This window comes from Sphaeramia orbicularis, chromosome 5 (genome assembly GCF_902148855.1).
Source record: "Sphaeramia orbicularis chromosome 5, fSphaOr1.1, whole genome shotgun sequence".
Taxonomy (NCBI): domain Eukaryota; kingdom Metazoa; phylum Chordata; class Actinopteri; order Kurtiformes; family Apogonidae; genus Sphaeramia; species Sphaeramia orbicularis.
The window spans coordinates 42,122,641-42,149,821 of record NC_043961.1 but is presented as its reverse complement, the minus strand read 5'-3'; the positions used below and the strand labels follow the sequence as shown (position 1 = coordinate 42,149,821).

Here is a 27,181-nt window from a genome sequence, read left to right as displayed (position 1 = left end):
CACTCCCCCGAGAGGCTTCAGCAGCACAGATAGAAGGAGCTCTTGCCTGGACCAGGGACCACTGTCCCACTGACACAGAGAAACAGAGCCACATTTTATTTTTTTCAGTAAACAGTATCTCGTAAACTCAGAAAAACAGAGCTTTTTTTTTTTTTTTTTTTTTTCGAAAACAGTATCTCGTAAACTCAGAAAAACAGAGCTTTTTTTTTCCGGAAAACAGTATCTCGTAAACTCAGAAAAACAGTTTTGTTTTGTTTTTTCTGGAAACAGTATCTCGTAAACTCAGAAAAACAGAGCTTTTTTTTTTTTTTTTCCGGAAAACAGTATCTCATAAACTCAGAAAAACAGAGCTTTTTTTTCCCGGAAAACAGTAGCTCATAAACTCAGAACTTTTTTTTTTTTTTTTCAGGAAACAGTATCTCGTAAACTCAGAAAACAGCGCCGATTTTTTAAAAACTTATTTTTCCTCGTAATTAGGATAATTATCTCAATAATTCAGAAAAACAGAGCCGAAATTAATTTTTTTTGTGAATGCAATACGCTTCCGAGATATCCACTTTTTACTATGAAATTTGATTTAAATTTGGAGTCATTATTGTAACAGACGTTCTATGTTTGTGAGATGTACTTCCCTTTTGGTCCGTCGAGAGTTATGGTAGTTACCGTAAAGCAGTGGTTGCCGGAAAGCGGTGTTGTAAAAATGAAGTGTTGTGACACAAAAAACATGGTGTAATAAAAACCCGTACCTGTGACTGGACACGCTAAACTCCTGTGTGCTGTTTAATACTTAGCTTTCGCCAAGTGTAAGTTAGGCATAAAGCCCGCTCGGTTACATTATTTATAGGTTATTATGCTATTATTTACTTGAGATCACAATTGGGTTGAATGTGGAACTTGAACTAAAACAAGTAGGACATCTTTGACTTTTAATAACTTTAGTATAATTTTTGTGCCTTCCAAATTCATACTGTGGGCCAAATTAGAACCTTTGGTGGGCCGATTTCAGCTCGCGGGGCGTATGTTTGCAACCCCTGCTACAGCGCGTCTATGGACAGGTCCGTCCAGGGATTATATGGGGTGTGTAGTGATGCACTATCAGCGGGTTACCTACGGTTGGGTTTGGGACGGGTCAAAAGAATCTCATTTATTTGCGGGGTGGGGTCCAAATAATTCCGGGACCCGGGACTTGCGCACCACTGCTGTACATACCTCACAAATGGGTACAAGCAGACAATGGAATGAAAGTGAAACTAATTCCTTTAACCTCCCGCTGTTGTGGCATACTAATTTTCTGTTTCCTAACTTCGGAAACTTTAATTTGAGGGATCAGGACATTTGTTTAACAGGGGCATCCCCCACACCCGATCTCTTGACTAAATCCATCCAATCTTTAGATAAGACTGGGACATCCCTAATTTTAAGACACAAATTGAGGTAAGATTTAATTAATTAGGACTTTGACTTTGTGAAATGAAATATTAATAAAATCCCACGAGATATAACATCAGCCATTTAAAATTCAGTCTTTACATGTAGATTCCTCCTGTAATGACTATTTTGAAAATCCCTCTTTACATTTTACACATCTTAATTTGATGTCATGACAGACGTGAGAACTCAAAAGGACATGTTTTTACTTCACTTTCTATAACAAGAGATTATACATGTTTACTCGTCTCCTGTGCATTCTTTTAGCCTTCTGCTCATCTAGCAGGTTGTATAATAATCAAGTCATAATCCTGGGAAATGGTCTTAAAATCACTGGGGTATTCAGGCTTAAGGAATATATAATTTTGACACAAAATAGAGTTCAATGTCTTTACTTCTTTCAAAATTCATCCAACAGATGATCAGTGACATGATTTCACTGAAGGATGTAGATATTCAAATAAAACACCACTTAAAAAATGAATCACACTTTTTGTCTGTTTCGATCATCAACTCCACTCTGTCAAGGTTCTAGTATATATGAAGTCATTGTCGATGGGCTCAGAGGTCAGGGATTCCAACGCAGGTCACAGACCAGGGCGATGTGGTCGGAGGGGTGGGCCACGCTGGGGGAGGGCATGATAGGTGGTGACCTCCTGATGGGAGGGCAGAGGGATCACCTGCTCCACCTGCATACAAAACATCACTAATGTTACTGGGTTTATTTGGTGTTTGTTGTTATTCCTCTCCCTTATGTACCAGGCAGACAAAGAAATCCTCAAATTCATACAAAATAGGTCAGTTTAACCATTTTAAAGTCTTTCAGCCCTTCATTACTTAATCACTAAATGAGCAGAAATTCAATCATACAAACCATAAACCAATCTTTAATAGAACATCAAACAAATATAACATCTGGGGCGCAGACCAGAAATTTCATCAAAATCTGTCCATAACTTTTTGAGTTATGTTGCACACTAACGGACAGACAAACAAACAGACAGACAGACAGACAGACAGACAAACAAACCCTGGCAAAAACATAACCTCCTTGGCGTGGGGGGCCCAACGGGGGGGGGCACACTGATCAGCCTTGGCAGAGGTCTGCGCTCTCCGAGTGCTTCTAGTTGGTAAGAGTTGTCTCTGCATCACTGCGTCATCTATACGCGACACGCCATTTTAAAAAAAACAGCTTGGGAAGTTTACAGTAAATATACCAGTAGGCTAATCCATGATGACAGCCTGCAAAATGACACTGTGGTCAGTTGAGGGAGGTTCATACATTTCTGTCCTTGGTGGGCCAGTGAAAAGATCAGCGTGAGCTTGACAGGGCAACATGCAACGAGCGAGTTTATCAGCAACTCTCTGAGCAGACGTCATGGAAGTTATGTGCAGCGTCACTATGACGTCCAGGTACTCTAAAGTCGGGTAGTATCCTGTAATGGAAACGGTCCTCCAAGAATATTACCTGGTACCCGAGGCAAGTCAAGTTGAGCTGGTACCATGTAGTGGAAACGCAGCATTAGACCCTTAGACCCCCAGTCCCTTCAGTGAAAACCCTAAATGAACTGAGCTGCAGGTTATTTTTAAGTTCCATTTTGATCTGTTCATATGTTGGAAATAAATAAGTAATTATTAAATACACAATGATTCATATTCTTTACATGTTGGACACTTTGCCAAAACCAATGTTTGAAGCTTTTTTTTTTCCCTTTGACAATAAAGTTTGGGTTTTGGACTGAAACTAATTACTCTCTTCTGAGTATGGAATTTTGCAGTTATTTTCTAACATTTAATGACAAAATTAATTGCAGCAGATGTTTTCTGTGATGTTTGGACCTGAAATGGTTGAATTTTATCTCCAGACACTTTAGATTAAGTACAAATTAAAATAAAAACATGAGTACAGTATTAGAAGCAGCTGTTTTTGCACCTGCATGGTGTCAGGTTGGATGAAGATGTAGTCGAGGCAGCCGTGGAAGCCTCCCACATAGTTGGTGTAAAGGGCTGTTGGCAGGCGCTGGTCAGGGGAGGGAAAGCTGACACCAGCTCCATCCTGCAGGACTCCTCAGAACCAGAACGTGATCCAGTCTGGTGACACTCTGGGACCACGGATGTACTCAGCAGCTGGAAAACACCTGGAATAATTGCAGGACAAGGCCTTCATTCAGACAAATAAACACATAATACTGACCCAAACCTACAGACCCTAACCCACTAACCCTAACACTAACCCTAACCTGGAACAGACGCAGGACCAGGCCTTTATTCAGACTAATAAACAATAACCCAAACGCTAACTCACTAACCCTAACACTAACCTACTAACCCCAACCCATTTCTAGTAACCCAAACCCTGACAGTAACCCAGACCCACTAACCCTGACACTAACCCAAACTTACTACCCTAACACTAACCCAAATCTACTAACCCAACCCTAACTTACTAACACTAACACAAACCTAATAACCCAACTCTAACACTAGTCCAAACCCACCAACCCTAACCCAAAACTACTTATCCTAACCTCCTAACACTGACCTACTGACCCTAACCCAAACTCTACTAACCATAACCTACTAACCCTAACCCAGAGCTAGTATCCCTAACACTAAATCATACCAACTAACCCTAACTATAATAAACACATAACCCTAACCTACTAACCCTAACACTAACCCGAACCTACTACCACTATCCCTAAGCTACTATCTCTAACCTATCAACTCTAACCTACTAAGCCTAACCCAAATCTACTAACCCAAACCCTGACCTACTAACGTTAACACTAACCCAAACATAGTTAAAGCTGCAAGCAGCATTGGACAGGACCTTGCACCACACGTTCCACCTCCCGGCAATCCACCTTCCGTGACTGCTGACACCTCAGCTCCACTCCACACCGCTCCGTCCCGATACCAGTTCCCACCCTTTTGTGTCCGTCCTCCTTACATCCCTACAGAAACACCAGCAAACCCTCTGCTGAAAACCATCATCACCTTTAAATGAGACTTTTATTTTGGAAAAATGTATGTGTGTGTATGTATGAGAGAGACAGAATCAGTCTGAATGAATTGAAATTATACAAATAGTTGAGCATAAAAGTCATGATTTACCACATTTAAGGCTTTTATTTTGAAAACCCCTATTGTGTGTGTGTGTGTGTGTGTGTGTGTCTGTGTCTGTGAGAGAATAATTTTTAATGAACTAAAACTGTAGAAACAGTAGAGCGTTTGGCATAAAAATACAGAATTTATTTAATACTCATTTTGTAGTATTTTAATAAGGCTTTTATTTATTAAAAAAAAATGTACTCCGTGTACTCTGTAATGTGTGCAAAATGTCAAATATCCACAATACAATGCATCAAAACCTGTTTTAAAATGTGCAGGGAAAAAGAAAAAAAAAAACATTTATAGACTGGCTAGGACTTGAACCAGGGACCTCCTGACAATAGGTAGCAGCTCTCTTCACTACACCTCCTCAGACACTTGCAACTATGCACCAGTAAGATTTTCATAGGGATTTTTTTCAAAGTGAAACGTAAAAAAAAAAAAAGTACTCTTCAAAAAATTGTGAATATTCCATAATGTAGGTCCTATCTTAAAATTCTTTCACTTTTGGATTCTGCAGACTTGTGGAATTTAATGAGGTGTAACTTTTGTGAAACCATCGGAAATGATAAGCAGTAATTGCAGGACGTAGGAGTAACACATAAAGGCAGATTGCCAACTTCCTGTTGGAGTTAGCTCATTATTGTCAGTGTATGATTTGTCGGGCTCAATCAGACCAACATTTTGGCATTTGTTTCATGTGTCTGTGACATTCCTATTGGCCGCTAGGGCAGTTTTTGTGTGTTTTTTAGTACATAGGTGACACTACAGAGTCCATTTTGGCACTGAAGGGGTTAATTTTGATATTGTATCAAAGTGTTCACCAGCCATGACATACATGGCAAATTTGGTGAGTTTTGGAGCATGTTAAGGGGGTCTAATGCAGTCTAAAGTGGAAAAGTATCAAAATAATAAATTATAAATCAATAACCACACATCCTATCTCAAAAATGTTTTGCATGTGACAGTTCTGGTCAGTCCCGGGAATGGTAGATATGTCACATGTGGGGGAAAAAGCCCAAAGTGAAAAATGAGCTCCAGACATCGCAACTTTCCGGGCGTCGAAAGAAAAAAAAAACTAAGGAGATCTGAAAAAGTTGCGAGATCACTTGGTTGAGGAGGGTTCCTCTATCTTTTGGTGCTATTTAGAAGTCAATATGATAAACGGTGTCATCTGAGTTAGTTCTGGAAATTTTATTTTGAAAGGCATATTGCGAACTTCCTGTTGGAGATAGGTCATCATTGTCAGTGGATGATTTGTAGTGCATCATCCACCAAACATTTTGGCATTGGTTTCATGTCTTTATGACATTCCTCCTGGTCACTAGGGCTGTTGCCGGTTTTGTTCACATAGGTGGCGCTAGAGAGCACATTTTGGCACTTATGGGGTTAATTTTTACATTTTATCAAATTTTTCGCCAGGCCTGATGTGTGCCAAGTTTGGTGAGTTTTTGAGCATGTTTAGGGGGTCAAAATTCAGTTCAAAGTGGTGTCTGAATAATAATAATATCAAAACAAACGAAAAACAAGGCCTTGCTTTCAAGGCAAGGCCTCTCACTGTGTGAGAGGGCCTTACCTTTCGGCTCGGTCCCTAATAACCCAATCCTGACACTAACCCAAACCCACTAACCCTAACCTACTAAGCCTAACCCAAAGCTACTAACCCTTACCTTCTAACCATAAAGTGAGTGAACTTGGAGAGTTTTACCTAAAATTAGCCCAGTTTGTCTTTGCAATGACATCTGATGTAGATTAAGGATTAAGGAACATTTACCCGGAAATGTTGTTCTTTTGTATTCGGATTGAGAAGGACAGTACACACTTAGAAATATAACTCTCATGAAGCTGTGTTCCAACAACTGACAAACAGGACAAGAAACAGTGATATAGCCTAGTTTTTCCCCACTATTTTAGACATGATACCAGCGCAACTCCTTCGCACTTGTGGATGCATATTTCTCTTCGCACTGAATGATGTTAGTAGCAAATATGATGGAAACTGTCACACTGTACAGCCCTGATATAAAATGACAATATATATGACAATATAATATGACTCTGACTATAAACATGACTATAATTTGACTATATAACATTACTATTTAACATGACTACAATATGACCATATAAAATGACTGTAATATGACTACAGTGTTTCCTGTGGAATTGATCTCTTGATGTGGTGTGCTTGGGTCGGCCGGGTTCCATACTACTTATTCAGTAAGGGGGGGGGGGGGGGGGGGGGGGGGGTGGGGCGGTATACAGGGCAGGGTGGTCCATGCTGTGCGTGCCTCACAATGAGTAATGCAAAGTAAAAATGAAACTTAACACACATTACTAATTCCTCTACATCTTCCACTGTTGTGAAGCTCATTTACTTTCTCCCTACCTCCTGAAACTCCACAAAGTTTTAATTGAGGGGGCAGGACATTTTTTAATGGGGGCATACCCCCCCCCCCCCCCCGCCGAGAACCGGCCTTGAGGCCTATTATATATTATACATATGTAGAATAAGTCTAATGCGACAGTGATGATTTTTTTGTATCAAATGTAGGTGTGATGGCAAATGCGGTGGCAAAAACCTTACCAGCAGAAACGCTGGACTATATATTAGATTGTCATAGAACTATATGACTATAATGTGACTATATAATATGGCTATAATTCGACTATATAATATAACATATATGACAATAATATGATTATAATATGACTATGACTATAATATAAGTATGACTATACGAATATAACTAAATAATATGACTATAATATGACTATTAGGAGTGCAACAGTACAGGTAGCCCACGGTTCGGTCCGTACCTCGGTTTTTGGGCCAGGGTTTTGGTTCGGTTTCGGTACGTTTTGTGCAAAAAAAGAGAACAGCTTTTTTCCTCCCAAAATTATATTTTTATTTGCTTGTCAACAAAAACTGAATTTCAAAGCAGAACAAATTATATCACTCTACTCATAAAATAACACTTTCTGTACTGAACAATATAACAAGTTTCTTATTCCTTGACTACTTGTGTACAGTACTAAAAAACAGGCATGTGCAACACATAAGACTCAAAGGGGGCTTTTTTAAACATAAATTCCTGTTCTGCATAAGGATGTAAAAGAAAACAGCGGTATAAAAATGCCACGGTTGTCCTATCATACGCATTGCCTTGCACAGTGTGTACACGGTATTGTATGTGTGCCAGAGTCCTGCACTGGGTACCCACGGAACTTAAAAGTGAGTTACTGTGTAGACAATGTCTTTAGGTCATGGGTTGGGCCAGGTTGTGGGTTTTATGTACGTGGGTATGGGGCGGTGCGGGTTTGGAAAGTATGGCAGCCAAGTCACATTGGAAAAATGGTGACCCGTGCAGGACTCTGAAGTGTGTTGAGTCTAAAGAAGCTTCTCTGTCCACTGTCTCTCACTGAGGGGGCGGAGGTTCCCCGCGCTGCGTGCTCACACGCATGTCCAGAGAGAGAGAGAGAGAGAGAGAGAGAGACTTGTGGGGTCAGGCTTGCAAAACCAAAAACCCGCGGTCCATGAGGGCAGATTGTACCATGCAGGGCGGACCAAACAGACACTGTTTACCTGGAGTGCCGTTGCATCCCTAATGACTACATAATATGACAGTAATATGACTATATAATTTGACTATAATATTGCTGTAATATGACCATATAATATGACCATGACTATATAATGACTATAAAATGGACCATATGTCTATAATATGATTATAATATACTATATAGTATGACTGACTGGATTAATGATGATGGATGGGAAGTGATTCTATCCAATAATAGTTCTGGAACAGGCCTGAATTGTTTTGATGTGATTAGTTTCAGTTTGATGATTTATTACTGATCCCTCCTTGGATTATTTTGTAACTAACACCATCAAGCTGTTCTCAGTGGGATGTCCGATATATGCCTGTCCATAGGTGCAGATGTACCTGAGGAGGGAGTGGAGTTGAAGTCACCCGCAGAAGACCAGAGCAGCTCCAGGTGAAACCCTCGCTGATCACATGACTCAGGTGTTTTAGAGCCACGCCCATCTGGACCAGGCGAATGTTTCCCGCCTTTAGAGGAAAGGATCTAATCAGTGAAGAGCTGTGCACTCAGTTCAGGTGTGTAGCACCTGTTTTTACCTGTAGGATGCCAGTACAGATGTTGTTTGGCTACACACACCCTCCTGTCCGGTTTGGTCACATCCTCCAGAACACTGACCTGCACATCAACAACATTAGCTCATTGATCTCACACTGAACACAGATATGGTCACAGTCCGGAATATGTCAAAGTTCAACTGGATTGGTTTTGTTCTTGAAAATGTTCCATCTCTCATTCTGGAGACATCATCCCTGACCTGGAAAACCAAGAACTTACACACAAACATGGTGAGAAATGACTTATAAATATATACAGTGGTAGGAAAAAGCTGTCAGACACCCTTAAAATCTCAAATATTCTCATGAAATATTTGTGGAAAAATCTTTGTTTCTAAAGGTGTGTCTGCATCAGACAGACACAAACAATACATTATTATTTTTTATTTATTATTAATAGTTTGCATTGTGTCATGTCCTGGATGTGTTTTCATGATCGGCTCAAACATCCAGTTCTGACTTGGATGGAACTGAGCATGTGGCAGAAGGAGCATGTGGGTTTAATGAACCAGTACTGGTCCCAGGTCAATGACTTAAACGTGATCCTTAATGAAATAAATCATAAACCTTTTCCTACTACCATCATATAACATTACAACAACTGGTTTGGATAAGTGAGATATTCAACCGTTCAGACTGTATTCGCAGGAAACAAATGCAGGAGAGGTGTATGAAGGATTACTGCTGCAAATAATCATGGTTTGAGTGGGTTTGGGGGGGTTTTGGGTAAGGGTGTAATGGTGCACTCATTTGTACCACCCATTTCAGTTCGGGACCTTCAATACAATACGGAGGTGTACCAAACAATACATGGAGCCTATGTGAAGAACGCAAACACTCGCCTTAAGTTTCCACATGAACCTTGAAGCGGAACACACACAGTATGAGCAGGGTGGCCGCTAGTGGAACCCATGTGCAATTTAATATCCTAGACAGATGTCTAAGTGGTACAATCACCATACACATGATGAACGTGAACCAACTGGCAGCTCAGAGCAGCGTCTCAATTACAAAGCCAGAGTTGGAAGACCCTCCATCTTCTTTAAGGTCTCTGATTTGGGAGCATTTCGGACTCCCTGTCAGTTATGTCAAGGGACAGAGACAGTCGACAAAACAAGAGCAGTGGTGCCGGCATTGTTCATGAAGATCAGTTATATTTCTGGTAGAGCCCAACCAACATGGGATTTTGGGTCCAATGGCGATACCAATACTGGGGGCTAAAAAAAGCCGATATCTGATATATTGGAGCAGGGGGGATAGCGGTCTGTTGCTTGTCGGTGTGTGTGTATGTGTGTGTGGAGGGGGCGATTGTTGGAGCAGAAGTGAAAGTGAAAACTGACAAGCTTTACTATTTCTCTAACTCTCCGGGCAGCACAGACACAAAGGAGCAGTGAGCGACATTGCGAGATCAGTGGGCCGATTAATCGTCGGGCTCCTAATTTCAGGTAACACATCAAATTTATGAAATTGGTCTTCTTCACTGTACCAAAAACATATCGAAATGTATCAAACCAAAGATTCCTGCACCAAAAATGTACCAAACCAAAATTTTCTGTACCATTACACCCTAGTGTTAGGGGACAGGAAACAGCAGCATTCAGTGGGTTTACAGTGTCATATGTGTTGAAGGTCAGATTGAGTGGGTTGGTCCTGTCCCTGTGGTCTGGCCTTCATCCCCACCGGCTGATGACAGGCAGGAAACGCATCTCAAACTGAACTCAGAGCACAACCTGTGGCTGGTTGTAGTGCTGTAGCTCATTCATGCTGTTATCCAGACCTTCACGTTGGCCACAATGAGAGAAGGGAGACGACATTAACGTCCTTCCATCCATAAACCTGACCCACATCCTTTCGACTCTGGTCTATATCTTCAGTGGGTTTTTCTGTAGATACCTCCACTGGTCAGATCATCACCAGCTTCAGTGTGATCAGCTGATCCCAGAGTAGACCATCCAAGTGGAGGTGAGATGAACACATTAGAGTAACTCTGAGTCTGTCTGCACAGTAATACATTTGGAGGGTTCTTTTCACCCGGATTGACATTAGCCCAAATCCCTGCACACATTTGGCACCTTTACTGATCATCTACTCCTGCTTCACCTGTCCACTGGTCTGTACCTGCAGGGAGTTGGAGCGCTGTGTGACCTTCTCCTTCAGGACAGGGTTGACAGAAACCTTCTCCAACAGCATCTAGGTGGACGGGGTCAGAGTTCAACGCTTCACTTAACATGATGTCATGACTGCTCAGCAACCGGAACTTTGACCTAAAGACAAAATGCTCAGTCACTTTCAGAACAGACCAAGGCTATAGTAACAGGTTCGTTTGGTTGTTCAGCCCGGTCCAGACCTGCGATAGAATGTGGCCAGTCCTTCATGCTGCTTCTCTTGAGCTTGAAAACGCCGTCCAGACCAAAAGCATCGCGAGCGCTGGGGTCAGACTGTCCGTAAACACACCTACACGATGAGTTACAGACCATAGTCAGACATTTCTATCATAACTGCACTTGGGATCCAATACTTTTACTCAACTCAACTATTCAGATTTGCCTTATTCAGTAAATTGGCTCATTTTTACCCCCTCATTCTGACACTCCATCCTAAAATTGTTTGTGTGTTTTTTTCTTCTACACAACTGTGTACAACTCTCGTGGCACTAAATTACTGACATCAAAACCAGCCCCTGCCAACTGACACAGACTCAAGAGAACATGTGCAAACCTTTTAGAGCATTGAAGAGTTCTGGTCCTGTTGTCCACAGCAGTAGACCCTGTTCTGACCCGGATCAGTTTACACTAACGTCAGAACACCCATGCATTCATCCTTAACTCAAATAATCCAAACTGGGGCAAAATTATGAACCTTGTTGGTAAAATCATTGGGGAAGAAGTTCCTCTAAGTCCTAAAATGTGCTTATTGAATATTTATCCAAAAGGATCTTATCATTTTTCAAAAACATTCGATCCTTGCTGAATAATTGTTTTTTTGGGAGTTTAACGGTGGATCATGTATACATGACTCCCCAGTACTGGTTCACAATGGCTGAAGGGAGGACTTTGTATCTTGCTTTGGAAAAGATAAGTTATGCAACAAAGAACAGACTTGACAAGTTTTGGGAAACATGAACCATTTTCTACAGTTTCCTTGAGAATAATAATAATAATAATAATAATAATAATAATAATAATAATAATAACAATATACCTGTTGATGGTGGGACGGATGACACTACTTGAGTTATTATCTTATTTATTGATTCTGTGTGTTTTTTTTCCCTGTCATATTACTTGTTTCTTTTTGTGCATATTTTGTATTCTATATACATATATACTCTATATGTGCCTTGTTGTTTGTTTGTAACTTGTTCTCTTGGTTAACAGAACAAAATCTCAATAAATACATGTTTAAAATAAAAAATAATCCAAACTCGCCCTTTACAGACCCGCTGAAGGTGGTTTTTGCCTACATTGTATTTTACTTGAATACACCTTCAGCTTCAGGGCTACCTTTGTCCACTTCCTGCAGACAGATGATGTCTCCATTGTACCCAACCAGCTCCTTCTTGATGAGGTTTTGCCTGTAGTCCAGCTGCAGGGCGTAGGGGTGCGCAGTATGGGTACAGCACGGTTCCTGGACAGCTTCCGTCTGGGCATAAACGTTCAGCCAGGATGTTGTAGGACAACCACTCTGACTGACGGCCACTCCAGCTCCTTGGCCGTAACCACATGTCTGTGTCGAACGTGCACATGCCGGGTCCAGCTTCCACGGCTCCCACAGACTCCACCTCCTCACAGACCAGTTGCGAGTGCCATCTTTAGGCGTGCAGCCGCAGTTTGAGCCTGCAGCCGATGTCCTGGTTGGACGGTACGTGGACTCTGCCCGTGGCCCACCTCTGTCCAAGCTGGGATGTGGGTCAGTACCGCCAGCCTCAGTGCTGCAGAGGATCAGCCAATCAGAAAGAATAACTGTCTGCAATTACTCTGATTACTACTGGACATCCACGTACAATGAAGGTTCAGATTATGATAAGGGTCAGACACATCCGTGTTTGTCTTTTCTGAAATCTATTGTGTTCTGATCCTTACGGCCAAAATAATAAAAAAGTGCCCATTTGTCCAATGTTATGTAATGAAAAAAAATTTTGGTAACTGAAAAACAAAATGAAACAACAGTTTTCATCCATCCGTTATCCTTCACTTTATCTGGGGCCAGGGTCGCGGGCTAACAGTCTAAGCAGGATTGCCCAGACTTCCTTCTCCCCAGACACCTCCTCCAGCTCTTCCAGAGGACCCCGAGGCCTTCCCAGGCTAGCCAAGAGACATAGTCTCTCCAGCATGTCCTAGGTCTTCCCCGAGGTCTCCTCCCGGCGGGACCTGCCCGGAACACCTCCCAGGGAGGCGTCCAGGAGGCATCTGAAACAGATGCCCGAGCCACCTCAGCTGGCCCCTCTCGATGTGGAGGAGCAGCGGCTCTACTCCGAGCTCCTCCCTGGTGACTGAGCTCCTCACCCTTCCCTAAGGTGCCCCCAGCCACTCTACGGAGGACCGCTCATTTCGACTGCTTGATCCAGGATCTTGTCCTTTTGGTCATGACCCAAAGCTCATGACCATAGGTGCGGGTAGGAACGTAGATTGACCGGTAAATCAAGAGCTTCGCCTCTTGGCTCAGCTCCTTCTTCACTAAGACAGACCGGTACAACGACCGCATCACTGCAGACACTGCACCGATCCGTCCTGTCAATCTCACGCTCCATCCTTCCCTCACTCGTGAACAAGACTCCGAGATACTTGAACTCCTCACTTGGGGCAAGGGCTCCCCCACCAACCCGGAAAGGGCAGACCACCGTTTTCCGGTTGAGAACCATGGTTTGTGTCATTGTCATTCACTTTAGTTCATGGTGCATTGTTCAGTGTATTTAGACCTACATGTATTTGTTTGTTATTTGAAAACTGTTGTTATTGTTGTTGTTGTTTGAAAAACTGTTGTTGTTGATGGTTCTCAACAACAGTTTTCAAATAACAAAAAATACATGTAGGCTTAAAATACACTGAACAATGCACCATGAACTAAAGTGAATGACAATGACACAAACACTGAGAATGGCTTTGATTTTTTCCAGTGTCCATGGATGGACAACTAGAAACTGGCTATAACCATGTTTTTTCCTCCCAAAAACAAAACTTAAAACTATCTCATTAACTTGTTAAACTGCCTGAGATGTAGGTAAAGTCAAAAAAGAAATTTCATAAGTGTAAGAACTTTGTACAGAATCAGGATAAAGAACTCTGTTGATCGCTAACATTGTTATTCATTTAAAAAAAAAAAAAAAAACAATGGTAGCACTACTCTGGTCAAATTTTCGCCTGAAAAAGAACTAAAGCTCTAAGAGAAAATTTGTTGCAGTGTAATTACAAATCTGCCGAAAATTAAACACAAATGTACGTAAGTACATCAAATTTCTGCTCAACTACAGTATGATAGTAATACTGACTAACACTGGGTATTAGAAGTGAAATGATTAATGACTCAAATTGATCAAGTAAATATTCAGTTACAATTTTCTGAATCAAAGCCTTCATTTCCTAATTTCTCTGATGTTACACATTGGTTTCACTGTTGTGTTTCACGCAGACGCTTATTGTGATGCACATGACGTGAGGATCAACACACAGTTGTATGTTAAGTTCAGTTGGTACATGTTAGTAAATTGGATCCAAATGTGTTGAAGACTGCACTGACAGATTGTTTACAGACGTCATAGGACTGGTTGTTGTTTGCTTATCTCTCTCACTCTCACTCGCTCTCTCTCATTCTATCTATCTATCTATCTATCTATCTATCTATCTATTAGGCTGCACAATTTTGGCAAAAAAAAAAATCCCTATTTTTTCCTCTAAACAATTCGATTTTTGATTTCGATTTTTGGGTAGTAAAACTACAAAACACGAAGGAAGTCAGCCCCCCCATGTCGTTTTCGTGAGCAGCCCACAATGCAAGGCATTGCTCTGACCTCAAATCTGTGATGGTATCACGTGATGAACCCACAGAAGTTTATTTTTTCTCAATAAATCTTTATTGAATGAAGTAGGAGTATACAATGTATACAACAAGGAAATAACATAAGTTTGCCAGGGGGAGGAATACACTACAATGTCCAAATCAGAGCAAATACTTGTGTTTTTCACAAGCCTTTCTGTTTCCAGACTTATCTACACAGCTTTAAATAAAGTTCAACATCTTTCAAAAAATAAATAATATTTTGTTTTGTGTTACAGAACTTACATTTGTGAATGAAAAATTCAGCAAGTAAGAGGACTAAATTAATATTTAAAAAAAAATTAAAATAAAGTTTTTCATAAGGAAAAAAAAAAAGTTTTTTGGTTTTTTTTTGTTGTTTCTTTTTGGGGGTATCTGGCCCACAGAAGTGATACCAATGTAAGTCAGTGACAGGCATCAGTCGTGCGTGCGTGGACCACGTAATATGAGTGATCCCCATGCGGTTGTATTTAAACTGGGGGATCCGTGCGTGGAACAGACCTGACCCAGGACACGCTGGAGGGATTCTATCTGTGGAGCTGGTGGATGTGTGTGGGCAGAGGGCTGTCTGTGCTCCTCTGCTGAGACTGCTGACCCGAGACCCGGACCCGGTTCGGAAGAAGACAGTACGGCACGGATCCGGACAACGGAAGATGAGTGATCCGCATGCAGTTATATTTCAGTTGCGGGATCCGTGCGTGAAACCACGGGTTCCATCGGTATAAGTACTGCGGGCTCATTAACAGATTTTAAAGTTCGGTCATTACACAGACTTCTGTGACAGACCGCTGTCACTGATAGGAGGAGGAGCCTACCGGTAGCCCGCAAGCGCGCGGCCCGGAGGCACGAGAGAGATGAAATCGATTTTACGATTTCCCTTTTTCAAAAATCGTCCTCATTAAAAAATCCGATTTCAATTTAAAATCGATTAATCGTGCAGCCCTACTATCTATCTATCTATCTATCTATCTATCTATCTATCTATCTATCTATCTATCTATCCATACATACATACATACATACATACATACATACATACATATATACTTTTATACTGCTGTTATTGTTGTTATTTCTATATAGACATTTTTTATATATCCTTTTACTTTTATACTTTTTGTGGTTATCGTTTCATTTGGTTCTGGAATAAAGGACCAGTTGTTTGTCATTTTCACACGTCTGCATCATACTTGTATTTTTTTCTCCGCTTATTCAAATAATGCTTTAATAAAGTCCAGGAAAATAATCGATCAATTAATCGATTACAAAAATGACGGACAGCTGCAACTCCTCTCCGCATCATAGCCGGTCAATAATGGGAGTGTGTTTACCTGGGGTTCGGAGCGGTTTCTTTGGACCAGGTGAACTCACAGTCCTGCAAGTTTCCGAACTCCAGCTCCAGTTTGGGGCAGGACGGGGAACCCGGCCAGCAAGGACACCGGCAGCTCGGCGATGGTGAAGGTGGGCGCATTCCTCTGCACCGAGTACCGGACGTCTCCACCAGCAGCACTGCTCCGTCCCTCCACGCCTCCGCGTTCATCGCCGTGTCGGGCACCTCCTCCCGCCGTAGAGCAGCTTGACCGCCGCCGGCTCCGGGGCTTCGCTCGGCTCATCACCACGGCTCTTCTTAGACTTCTTGGCCTTCCCTCGGCCCTTGGTGATGCTGTTGGAAATCCGGGCCAGGACCTTCCCCATGAGCTTCGTCCTGGTCCCGCAGCATGTGCTTCTGGGTTCCGTCCAACCGGAAGGAGATGGTGAGCTTCTGCTCACCGGGGACGCACCGCACCACGGCCGGCTGCATCCCGCAGAGGACCCGGCGGGCAGCGGCCAGAGGCCCCGGGGATAGAGACAGCGAGCGGCGAGGAAACCACGTGACAGCAGCGGTCAAGCGGGGTAAACATCAAGTACCGTGAGCGGCGCAAGGGTAGCGGCGCGAGACGAGCCCACACACACACACAACACACACACACCGGTGAACCACGGGATCGTCGGTCCCAACTCGGACACCGGTTAGCCGCTAAGCTAACACTGACTCCAGATGAAAACACTGCAACTGACAGTATTTATTTACGATTAAATACTAAATGAAATACATAACAGGAAACTTAACCCCGTATTTCACCGACTGTCAGTGTTTAATTCACAAAATAACCGTTGCCGAGTTAGTTCTACCAGTTACACAGTTCTTCTGGTTCAGGAGAAACATCTTCTTTCTGGGTTAATTTTTATGCGCTGTTAAAACTATTGGAAATGCATCACTGCCCCCAGCGGACACATTTGGAATTACATCAAGGCGCTTGATGGATGGATGGATGGACATGGACAATGATGGACTTTAATGAATAACATTATTAATCTGTTGAAAATGTCTATACACAAATCAAAGTAAATGAAGGATGTTTTCACATTAAGTTTATGCTATATTTGTAGCATAAGAGAAGAATATGAGCAACAGTAAAAGCCAGAGCCCTGATTTCTATCTATGTTAACGTTTGTTATCCATCCTCTGGTACTGAATGGATGAGGTTTTTGTGGTTGAGGTCAAGGTTGTTGTGACCTTTTACAAAACTGTATGTTGTGATGTACAGAGAGTAACTCAACACATGTAACTCACATATAGTTCTTGGTTTCTTAAAAATAGTTATACAGGTAATTCAATTAAATTATAAAGACAAAGAATAGCATGGTGATTATTAAATTATTTTTAAAAATCAAATTTTGAGATATGAGTATCAACCATAGCATGTATAAAAAGATAGATGCTTTTAAGGCTATAATGATGAGTTGACTAAGTTGACAAAGAGTCTACAGTAAAATCAGTTGACAAATAATTTATTTGGTGGTAGGTTGTTAGTGATGTCATGAAATTTTGTTTAAGGACAAATGTTTATTTTATTGCTGATTGCCGCTCTTGGGTATTTAGTTGTTTAACAAACTTTGTTAGTCACTGTAACTGTTCTGCACAAAATGCACTTTTGTTTAAGGGGAGAAAAGCATGTTATTGCTGCTGCAATAATTGTTGAATATTGAATATCTGTTTAACTTTGTTTAGCGTTCTAACTGCTGTCACCAAATGTTCTTGTTAAAGGAAAGACAATGTATTTTATTGCTGCAATAAATAGAAATGAGATCCTTTTTTTGCCATTCATACTACTAGTTACAGTAGTCTGTGACTAGTCGAGTATTAAACTAGTGTTTAGTTGCAGCCTTGGCACCGTGTCCTCCCACTGTGGACAAATGAACCCAAAACCCCACAGCTGTGGTTATCTGTGGTTCCAGTATGGAAGGACACACTGAGACACCGACACACTAGCACTCATGGTCAATAGTTCCAAGACACACATTGGACAATTTCAAGACAGTAACTGGTTATTACACAGTTACTTGTTTTATCTCATATTATTACAAAATGACCAGAAAAGGTGCAGCAATTGGAACACAAATTATTTCCTGAAATCTCAAAAGACTAAGTCACCTTGAGAACATTTTATGGACATGTATTTTTAGTTAACTGAACTGGACTGAATAACGTGGATGGGGCGGAGCTTGTGACACCAGGCCGAGGCTGAATACTGTCTATGTCTTTACAATCAGTCTATGGAACCAAACTGTCTCCAGTTTGGTGTCAGTATGTCTGTCTACAGAGCATTTGTCAAAGTAATGTCTTCCCCACTGCAGTGTTCAGGCTGTTGGAGGTGTCGAGGAGAGTAGACATTGTCTTTGTGTTCTTGGTTGTGGTCGATGTCTTTGAGGTGGACGACCATGTGCAGAGCGTAGGCCAGGACCAGCAGCAGGATTAGTGACGTGACCAGACCCATGAGGATCGCTGGCGTCACCACAGTGGAACAGTCGGTAGGAGGGGAAAAGTGACCGGAGCTGACGTTGAAGGCCTGGATCTAAACACAAAGACACTGTTTAGAGGGAGGGGTCAGGAAACGGGTCAAGGTCATTTAAGGAACATCTTCAATTTACTGTAAAATGTCAAAGGAAAAGAGAGGGGCAGAGGACAGATATGTGTTATTAAAGATGCAACAAGACAAAAATTATGTAAGAGGTGAAACAAGTAAAGACACACAAAGATGTATAAGTCACAAAAGCTAAAACTGACATAAACTGATGTCCAGAGACAGAGACATGTAGATCTGTAGTAATTATTAAAATGTTCTCTAGTTTGGGCCTGGAGGAGACACCAGATTAGTCTTTTGGGTCTAGAGCCTAAACATTGGGAATTACCGCCATGCATTAATTTACCAAGAATAAGGCAATTCAAATGAATGTTGAATGCGTATAATATTAAAATGAAATAAAACATCATCACTAATATGGATCGCTTTACTGCCCTGTGAACACTGGGTCAGTATGACTATAAGGGTCCTTTGGTGTCTCCCACAATCAAATTGTCACCATGGCCACATTGAAAATTAATGAAATTCTGGGTTTTATAATGAATGAACAAAGATTTACACATATATCACTATGTTTTTAAACATAATGAAATGTGATTTTATGATTTTATGCAGTTTTCTTGAGTAAATGTACCTGATTTATCCATGTCTCTACACTGCCCTTCTAACTTTACTAAGTTTGACAAGTGTTTTAAATGAAAAAAAGTAATACTTTTTAGATGTTGTCATTATACTCAACAAGTTTTTTGATAAAACAAGTCATTTTGATAATTTATATTTTATTGCCATAATAATATTAAACATTGCACACTTGTCCTTTAAATTGCTGTCTACCCTGTTACTTTGAAGGAATTGCCCCTTTAATAATCTGGTTGATGACATCACTGATGATGTCGTCATCATTTTGAGGGTCTTCGTTGATGGAAACAGTCAACAAGAGCATTTAGTATTTACATTACATTTCAAGTTTTCATCATTTGTGTTTGTACTTAAATGTGGTCTCAGCATGTCAACCCTGTGACTACAAATAGGGTTTACTTTCCAATGTGCAATCACATTTTTTCACTACTGTTTTTTACAGTTGTTTTTTTTTTTTAGTAGTTCTGTTATTGTATTACTTTTTTATTGCTTTTTATTGCTTTTTTTCCTATGGTGTTTCTTGTGTGGATATTTGGTGTTGTGCTGCTTTTGGAACCTCAATTTCCTGAGGGCTCTGCCCAAGGCTCAACAAAGTTCTATCTAACCTAAATTAATATAAAACTTTTCATAAATTCTAAATATATTTGTTGAACATTCCAGTCGTCTTCAAAAATGGTCCAACATGTGGTCATTAAATGCTGAATTTAGCCAAAACTGTCCACCCTGTCACTTATTTTTTACATGTATTTGTCGATAATAAGGTGAACATATTTGTTTCATATTATTCTGTGGTCTGTGCTTGTACTTGCTTGCAAAAATATTTATTAAAATGTTTGACCAACATGCATTTCTAACAGCCTACAGTCGACTGAACACATTGAACTAAAGTTAAGTGGAAAATCTTGAGGTTTTTTTTTTTTTTTAAGTCTGAAAGGCACCTTATAGTAACACTGACCTAAGTGTCCATGTGTTAGCTACATTATATTACATTACTTTATACATTGACCATATTCCTCCAGTGTTGGCTTCTCTGCACTGGCTCCCTGTAAAAGCCAGGATAGACTTTAAAATACTCCTCCTCACTTACAAGGCCCTTCATGGCCAGGCACCTGCTTATCTGAAAGAGCTTTTAGTTCCATACACTCCATATAGAGCACTACATCTCAACATGTAGGCTTACTGGTGGTTCCTAGAATCTCTAATAGTAGGATGGGAACTAGAGCCTTCACCTTTCAAGCTCCTCTACTATGAACCACCTCCCTGCCTCAGTCCGGGAGGCAGACACCCTCTTTATGTTTGAGAGTAGGCTAAAAACTTTCCTTTTTGATGAATCATATAGTTATGGCGGATCAGGCTGATCTTATTTACACTGCTATAGGCTTAGACTGCTGGGAGACTCATCATGATACACTAAGCTCTGCTCCTCCTACTCTCTGACCTCCCCTCTGCTCCTCCTTTTTTATCTGACCTTTTCTCTCCTATACTTCTTCTCTATTTACATCCCAGCAAATACATGTTACTGACTTGACTTCTTCCCCGTAGTCTCTGTGCGTTATCGTCTCAGGTTTTCCCTGGATTCATCTCTGGACCTGCTGCTGTGGTCCTTCTTCTCTCCTGCCTTCATCGTCATCACTCACTTACCCATATTGTTGTGGTAGTGTTTATTATATAGTTACTTGATGGTAGAGGTTTGTTAAGAATTCTTCAAGTTGTAAATGTTTATGTATTCATGCTTTTATTTTGAAGTGGCCGTTTTATTCTGAAGACCGTTGTGCGCTTCCTTTTCCTTTCTTCACGTTCGCCACTGGACATATTTACAGTGGTAAAGCAGTTACTGACGATAAACTGCTTTGTACCCAGAACGCATCGCTGTATCCATACAGTTCTTCAGTAAATGTTGTAAACTCTACTGATGTCTTGTGTGCTTCCTGACCGAAGCCCTGTAGTGGTCAATTAGCAAAAAGTCAGCATCAGAGGTCATAATCCCCAACAAGGTTTCTATTATTTGTGCTAACGGTTGCAGTAGTAGTATATTCACTGTTAATACTTGTATTTGTAGTAGTAGTATTTAACAGTTATGGACATTTTTTGTAGCTAATGGTAATTATACTAACACCAGCTGTTACACCAACTGTGGTTTCTGTTGGGTTCTGTAAATTGGCTTGACAGTCTGGTTTTGACCAGCTCTATATGTAAAGTGTCATGAGATAACTTTTGTTATGATTTGGTGCTATATAAATCAAATTTGATTGATTAATTGACATTATATAATACTGATCTACTTTTACTGAAGGAAGGTTTGGAGCAACACAATTTAACTTGTGGTTCAATATTTTCACAAATAAAGATAGTTTTATTTTTCATTTGTACACATTCAGGAACATAGGAATTATTATGCAGAAGTCTGTCAGAGTACAAAGATTAAAATATACAATCAGAACAAAAGTTAAAGATAAAAGCAGTGTAAAAGCATTTAAAAGAAAACAGCACAGTGACTTGCAATATATATATACAGTCTACTCTCGTTAAACCGCCCGCCGTTATACCGCCATTTTCGCTCACCGCCGACCAAAACCATTGCACAAAAATCCCCAATGCATTATTCCATTAGCTACCGCCATTTCCGCCTATCGCCATCCGCCAGCCCAGTTCCATGCACAAACAACACTTATACCATTGATTTCCCCGACCGTTATACCGCCAGCGCCGCGGCACCTCCGAGGTGCGCCGCGGAAACTGGCGTGGAAACCGGGTCGAAATGGCTCTTTGAGTGTTAAAGGTTGCCGATCCCTGCCTTACAACATAACAGAATCAAGATTTATTTAGAAACGCAATTAGAACAGGTTAACGGAGGCAGCATAGACATCATATAGTAAAGACATGCACATTATGGACGCAACCCGTTGTAACGCCATTTTCGCTATACCGCCAATTTGGCCGTGAACGGAAGTTGGCGGTATAACGAGAGTAGACTGTATAAAAAAATAAATACCACAACATATACTACAATAATGTTGATTAGTAGAAAAGAATCCAAGTGCATTGGGAAGATGTCTGAACAGACAGAGGCCACGCCCCCTGGTTTGTACCTGGAAGTGTGTGAAGGTGACAGCCAAGAGGTGAGCATGGTCAGTGCAGGGCCGGAGCAGAGCGCTGAGGCGGTGCAGGCTGCTGACATGGAGGCAGTGGTAGGAGGATGAGGACGGAGCATAGATGTCACTGATGTTGAACATGACCTCCTCAGAGACATTATAGGACAGAGACAGAGAGTCCACGGAGAACCACCTCTGACCCGAGGACTGGGAGAAGGAGTTGGACAGATGGATCCTAGAACCAGAGTACACACACGCACACACACAACACAGTATTTACACACACACAGTCCATGGAGAACCACCACTGACCCCTGGACTGGGAGAAGGAGGTGGACAGATGAAGCCTAGAACTGGAGCGCACATGCCAAACACACAGGATTTACACACACACATGCACAAACACAGTATTTACACACAAACACAGGATTTACACACAAACCAGGATTTACACACAAACCAGGATTTACACACAAACAAAAAAACACAGTGGGTATTGGTACGAAGGCCCTGGAGATGCAATCCTCATCTACAAAACTGGTTACTGGGACATGGAATGTTACCTCTCTGGTGGGGAAGGAGCCTGAGGGTACGTTTACACGGCACACTCCGCAAGATTTCTCCTTTGCGTTATAAAATCATTCCGCGTTAAGACGAAGCCGCTATGATAACGATTTGCGTTAACATGAGTCCGCGAGGACGGCCGAATACGCTGCAGTGGCCATGCCAGACCAGTAGCTGGCAATGTAGAGCTGTAGTGAAACAGTGGCGGTAAAACACGCACCTGCACACAAACGATTTCCAGTTTAGACAGCCTTTAAAGGAGGAGAAGAAGAAGGAGAGGCGGACAACACTATTTACAAACAACAATGGCGAGTGGTCGTACAAAGACGCAGGACTTCTTTGTCTGGACAGACGAGTTGAGCACAGTTAGCAGCACGTATGTTGTTCTGACACCGGCCATTGTTGTTGTGGTTGTTCGTTCTTTTTCTGCAGCTTTATTGTGTCATAGAGGCTGGCAAACCAACTTGGAGGCGCATTACTGCCACCAACTGGCCTGGAGTGGGTTAACTGGCGGTTCTTGGCTGCGCGCGCATGCGGGTGACGTCATATTTTACCCCGGAAACGCTCCGACTCGCGTTAACACAGAGCTGAAATGCGGAGCGTATCGATAACGTCCACCCTGGACCCTGGTATCAAAAGTTTCCGGATTCAGGCACTCTAGGCACCGTTTCCATGTTAACAGAAGGCTAATCCGCGATGAAATCTTCCCGGAGTCGACTGAATCCGACGCCGTGTAAACAGCCCCTGAGTTGGTGCAGGAGGTTAAGAGATACCAGCCAGATATAGTTGGGCTCCAGGTTGCCCAGGGTGAGAGGCGCAGAGCAGGTGTGGGGTTACAAGTAGCCCCCCAGCTCAGCGCCTGCATGTTGGAGTTTACCCCGGTGAATAAGAGGGTTGCTTCCCTATGCCTTCGGGCTGGGGAACAGGCTCTGATTGTTGTCTGTGCTTATGCACTGAACAGCAGTTCAGAGTACCTGGTCTTCTTGAAGTCACTTGATGGTGCACTGAAAGGACCACAGGAGGACTCCATTGTTCTACTGGGGAACTTCAACACTCGTGAGCAATGACAGTGAGACTTGGAGGGGTGTGACTGGGAGGAATGGCCTGCCCAATATGAACCAGAGTGGTGTTCTGTTATTGGACTTCTGTGCATGACACAGTTTGTCTATATCGATCACCTTGTTCAAGCATAAGGGTGTCCATAAGTGCACGTGGCACCAGGACACCTTAGGCCATAGGACGAAGATTGACTTTGTAGTTGTTTCCTTTGTGCTAGGAACGCTCGGCACAACCCTCTGTCCAGGAGATCTTCAATTCCCACCCTCCAACAGAGCTTTGACCACATCCCAAGGGGAGGCTGGGGATATAATCCTGGATGGACTATGTTCAGCAACTTCATTGTCAATGCAGCTGTGCGAAGTTGTGGCCACAAGGATGAACACTGTTTACAGTGGTGATGGAGTTTTGTTGACCTCAACTGGGGACATTGTTGGGCGGTGGAAGGAATACTTCAAGGATCTCCTAAACCCTGCCTTCACACCTTCTGGGGTAGAGGCAGAGCCCTGGACCTCAGGGGCAGGTTTGCCCATCACCTGGGCTGAGGTCTCCAAAGTAGTTGAACAGCTCCTTGGTGGTCAAGCTCCGGGGGTGGCTGAGATCTCCCCCAAGTTCCTCAAATCTCTGGATGTTGTGGGGCTGTCTTGGCTGACACGCCTCTTCAACATCACATGGGGGACAGGAACAGTACCTCTGGATTGGCAGACTGGGGTGGTGGTTCCTCTTTCAAGAAGAGGCACTGGAGGGTGTGTTCCAACTATAGAGAGGATCACACTCCTCAGCCTCCCCAGGAAGGTCTATGCCAGGGTACTGGAAAGGAGAGTCAGATCGATAGTCAAACCCCAGATTCAAGAGGAGCAGTGTGGTTTTCGACCTGGTCGTGGAACACTGGACCAGCTCTTTACCCTTCACAGGCTCTGAGAGGGTTCGTGAGAGTTTGCTCCAGTCCACATGTGTTTTAGGGATTTGGAGAAGGCATTCAACTGTGTCCCTCAGAATATTTTGTGGGGGGCACCGCAGGAGTATGGGGTCCATGGCCTGCTGCTACGTGCCTTTAAGTCCTTGTACCACCAGAGCCAGAGCTCAGTAATAAGTTGGATTTGTTCCCAGTGTGGGTTGGACTCTACCAGGGCAGCACTTTGGCACATATTCTGTTCATAATTTTTATGGACAAAATTTCTAGGTGCAGCCAGGGGTCTGGTTTGGGGGCTTCAGGATCACAGCTCTGCTTTTTGCAGATAATGTGTTCTTGTTGGCTTCATCAAGCTGTGACCTCCAGCTTGCACTAGGACGGTTCGCAGCCGAGTGTGAAGCAGTTGGGATGAAGATCAGCACCTTCAAGTCTGAGACCATGGGTTGGAGAAGAGTTGCTGCCCCAAGTGGAGTTTAGGTATCCCAGGCTCTTGTTCACAAGGGACGATGGATGGAACCATAGATCAAAAGGTGGACTGGGGCAGCGTTGGCAGTATTGCAGACACTATACCAGTCTGATGTGGTAAAGAAGGAGCTGAATCAAAAGGCAAAGCTCTGGATTTACCGGTGGATCTTCGTTCCTACCCTCATCTATGTTCACCAGCTGTGGATCACAGATCCAAGCAGTGGAATGGGTTTCCTCCAGAGGGTGTCTGGGTTTTCCCTTAGAGATAGGGTGAGGAGTTCATCCACCCCTGAGGAGCTCAGAACAGAATCACTGCTCTTCCACATCAAGAGGAGTCAGCTGAAGTGGTTCATCTGGTCAGGATGATAATGGATGCTTCCCTAGTGAGGTGTTCTGGGCATGTCCAACCAGAAGGACACCCCATGGGAGACCCAGGACATGCTGGAGGGATTATATCTGTGGACCTGGGAAGGCCTTGAAATCCCCCCGGAGGCACTAGAGGAGGTGGAGGGGAGAGAGAAGTCTGGGCTTCTCTACTCAGGCTGATTCCCCCGTGACCTGGAACTGGATGGATGGATGGATGAAAACAACACAGTATTTACACACAAACACAGGATTTACACATAAACACAGTACTTACACACAAACACAGTGACAGATGAACCCGTCCACATGTCTGCTCAGAGCAGAATGTCATCTTTATTCTGAAGTTTGACTCAAACACTATGTTCAGACTGCAGACAAATGTGGCCCAAATCGGATTTTTTTGCCCATATGTGACCTGTATCCGATCTGTTGAAGACAGTTTGAACAGCACAAATAAGATTTTTTCAAATCCGACCCAGGCCACTGTCGTATGTGGTCCTAAATCCAAAACGTATCTGATATTTTGCAACGGGACTTTAGTCTGAATAACCTGGTCACATTTATCCGACCTTTACATCATTGAAATGCGACAAATGTCACAATTCTGCGTCCCAGGAGGAGGAGTACTGGGAAAAATGTATTTATGTCCGTAAACACAGTGTGTGCCTATGCGTTCACATATTGTCAGGACCTCTTTTGCTCATGCATTCAGGGTTGCATTCTGTCTATACTCAAAACTGATAGAAGTTGCATTTAATGTGTAATATGAATGGGAGCACAAAAAAATCAGATTTCACCAAAAAATCTGGATTGTGCATTAAGACCTGATGTCTGAACATAGCCAAAGTCTGTCCTTATTTGGTCCGAAACATTTCTATTCCCCTGGTTACCCTGCCCTCTGAAGGGGAGGCAAGGGGTATTGTTTTTGGTTCGGTTTGTTTCTTTGTTTGTTAACACTTTAGCAGCAAAACTATTGGTTGAATTCATACCAGATTGGGTTTATAGATTGCCAGTGACCAAGAACAGGTCTCATTACATTTTGAGGTCAAAGTTAAAAAAATTTTTATGAATTTTTAAAATCTTTTTTTTCCCCCTTTTACTTATAATGGGCAAAATTTCACATGTCTATAAAAACATCCATTTTGTTTCAATTTACTTCAAACTTGGCACATATATAGAGACAAATGATATGCTGACATCAGTACACGCATAGACATGATGACATCAGTTGGATCCATGCCAAAATAAGTTACAATACGTGCGAGGGGCGGGGTTTGTTGTGCCTGGCACCACTTGTTCTGTGTGTTCCTTTGTCCTCTTTATAACCAAAAATTCTACTTAAGCATCTGTATTTAACCATCTCTCACTCACATTATGTCATTTTTATCTGTCATCTTTTTACTTCACACCTGTAATAATTTGGTTTTTACACCAACATTA

At 42.3% G+C, this 27,181-nt stretch overlaps 2 protein-coding genes across 4 annotated transcripts in view; both read right to left on the bottom strand.

Moving 5' to 3' along the window:
- Positions 1-1,802: 1,802 nt before the first annotated feature.
- Positions 1,803-16,640, bottom strand: pde12 (phosphodiesterase 12). The gene is given in 26 exon segments (XM_030134498.1): positions 1,803-2,059; positions 2,061-2,117; positions 3,362-3,432; positions 3,435-3,566; positions 8,496-8,523; positions 8,525-8,554; positions 8,556-8,618; positions 8,689-8,769; positions 10,827-10,895; positions 10,897-10,972; positions 11,056-11,095; positions 11,098-11,128; positions 11,131-11,162; positions 12,212-12,308; positions 12,310-12,384; positions 12,386-12,438; positions 12,441-12,503; positions 12,506-12,530; positions 12,532-12,597; positions 13,452-13,464; positions 13,506-13,517; positions 16,073-16,152; positions 16,154-16,242; positions 16,245-16,301; positions 16,304-16,436; positions 16,438-16,640. Coding segments are annotated over 26 exon segments (1,641 nt in total). The 5' UTR covers positions 16,543-16,640; the 3' UTR covers positions 1,803-1,996.
- A 919-nt stretch (positions 16,641-17,559) lies between these two features.
- The window catches only part of LOC115419595 (V-type proton ATPase subunit S1-like protein), a 28,457-nt gene continuing 18,835 nt past the window's right edge, over positions 17,560-27,181 (bottom strand). For all 3 annotated transcript variants that reach the window (XM_030134487.1, XM_030134488.1, XM_030134489.1), the window contains 2 exons: positions 22,375-22,612; positions 17,560-18,637 (listed from right to left, as the gene is read on the bottom strand). In XM_030134487.1, coding sequence (XP_029990347.1) covers positions 18,380-18,637; positions 22,375-22,612 — 496 coding nt within the window. In that variant the 3' untranslated portion in view covers positions 17,560-18,379. The remainder of the gene's footprint in view (positions 18,638-22,374; positions 22,613-27,181) is intronic.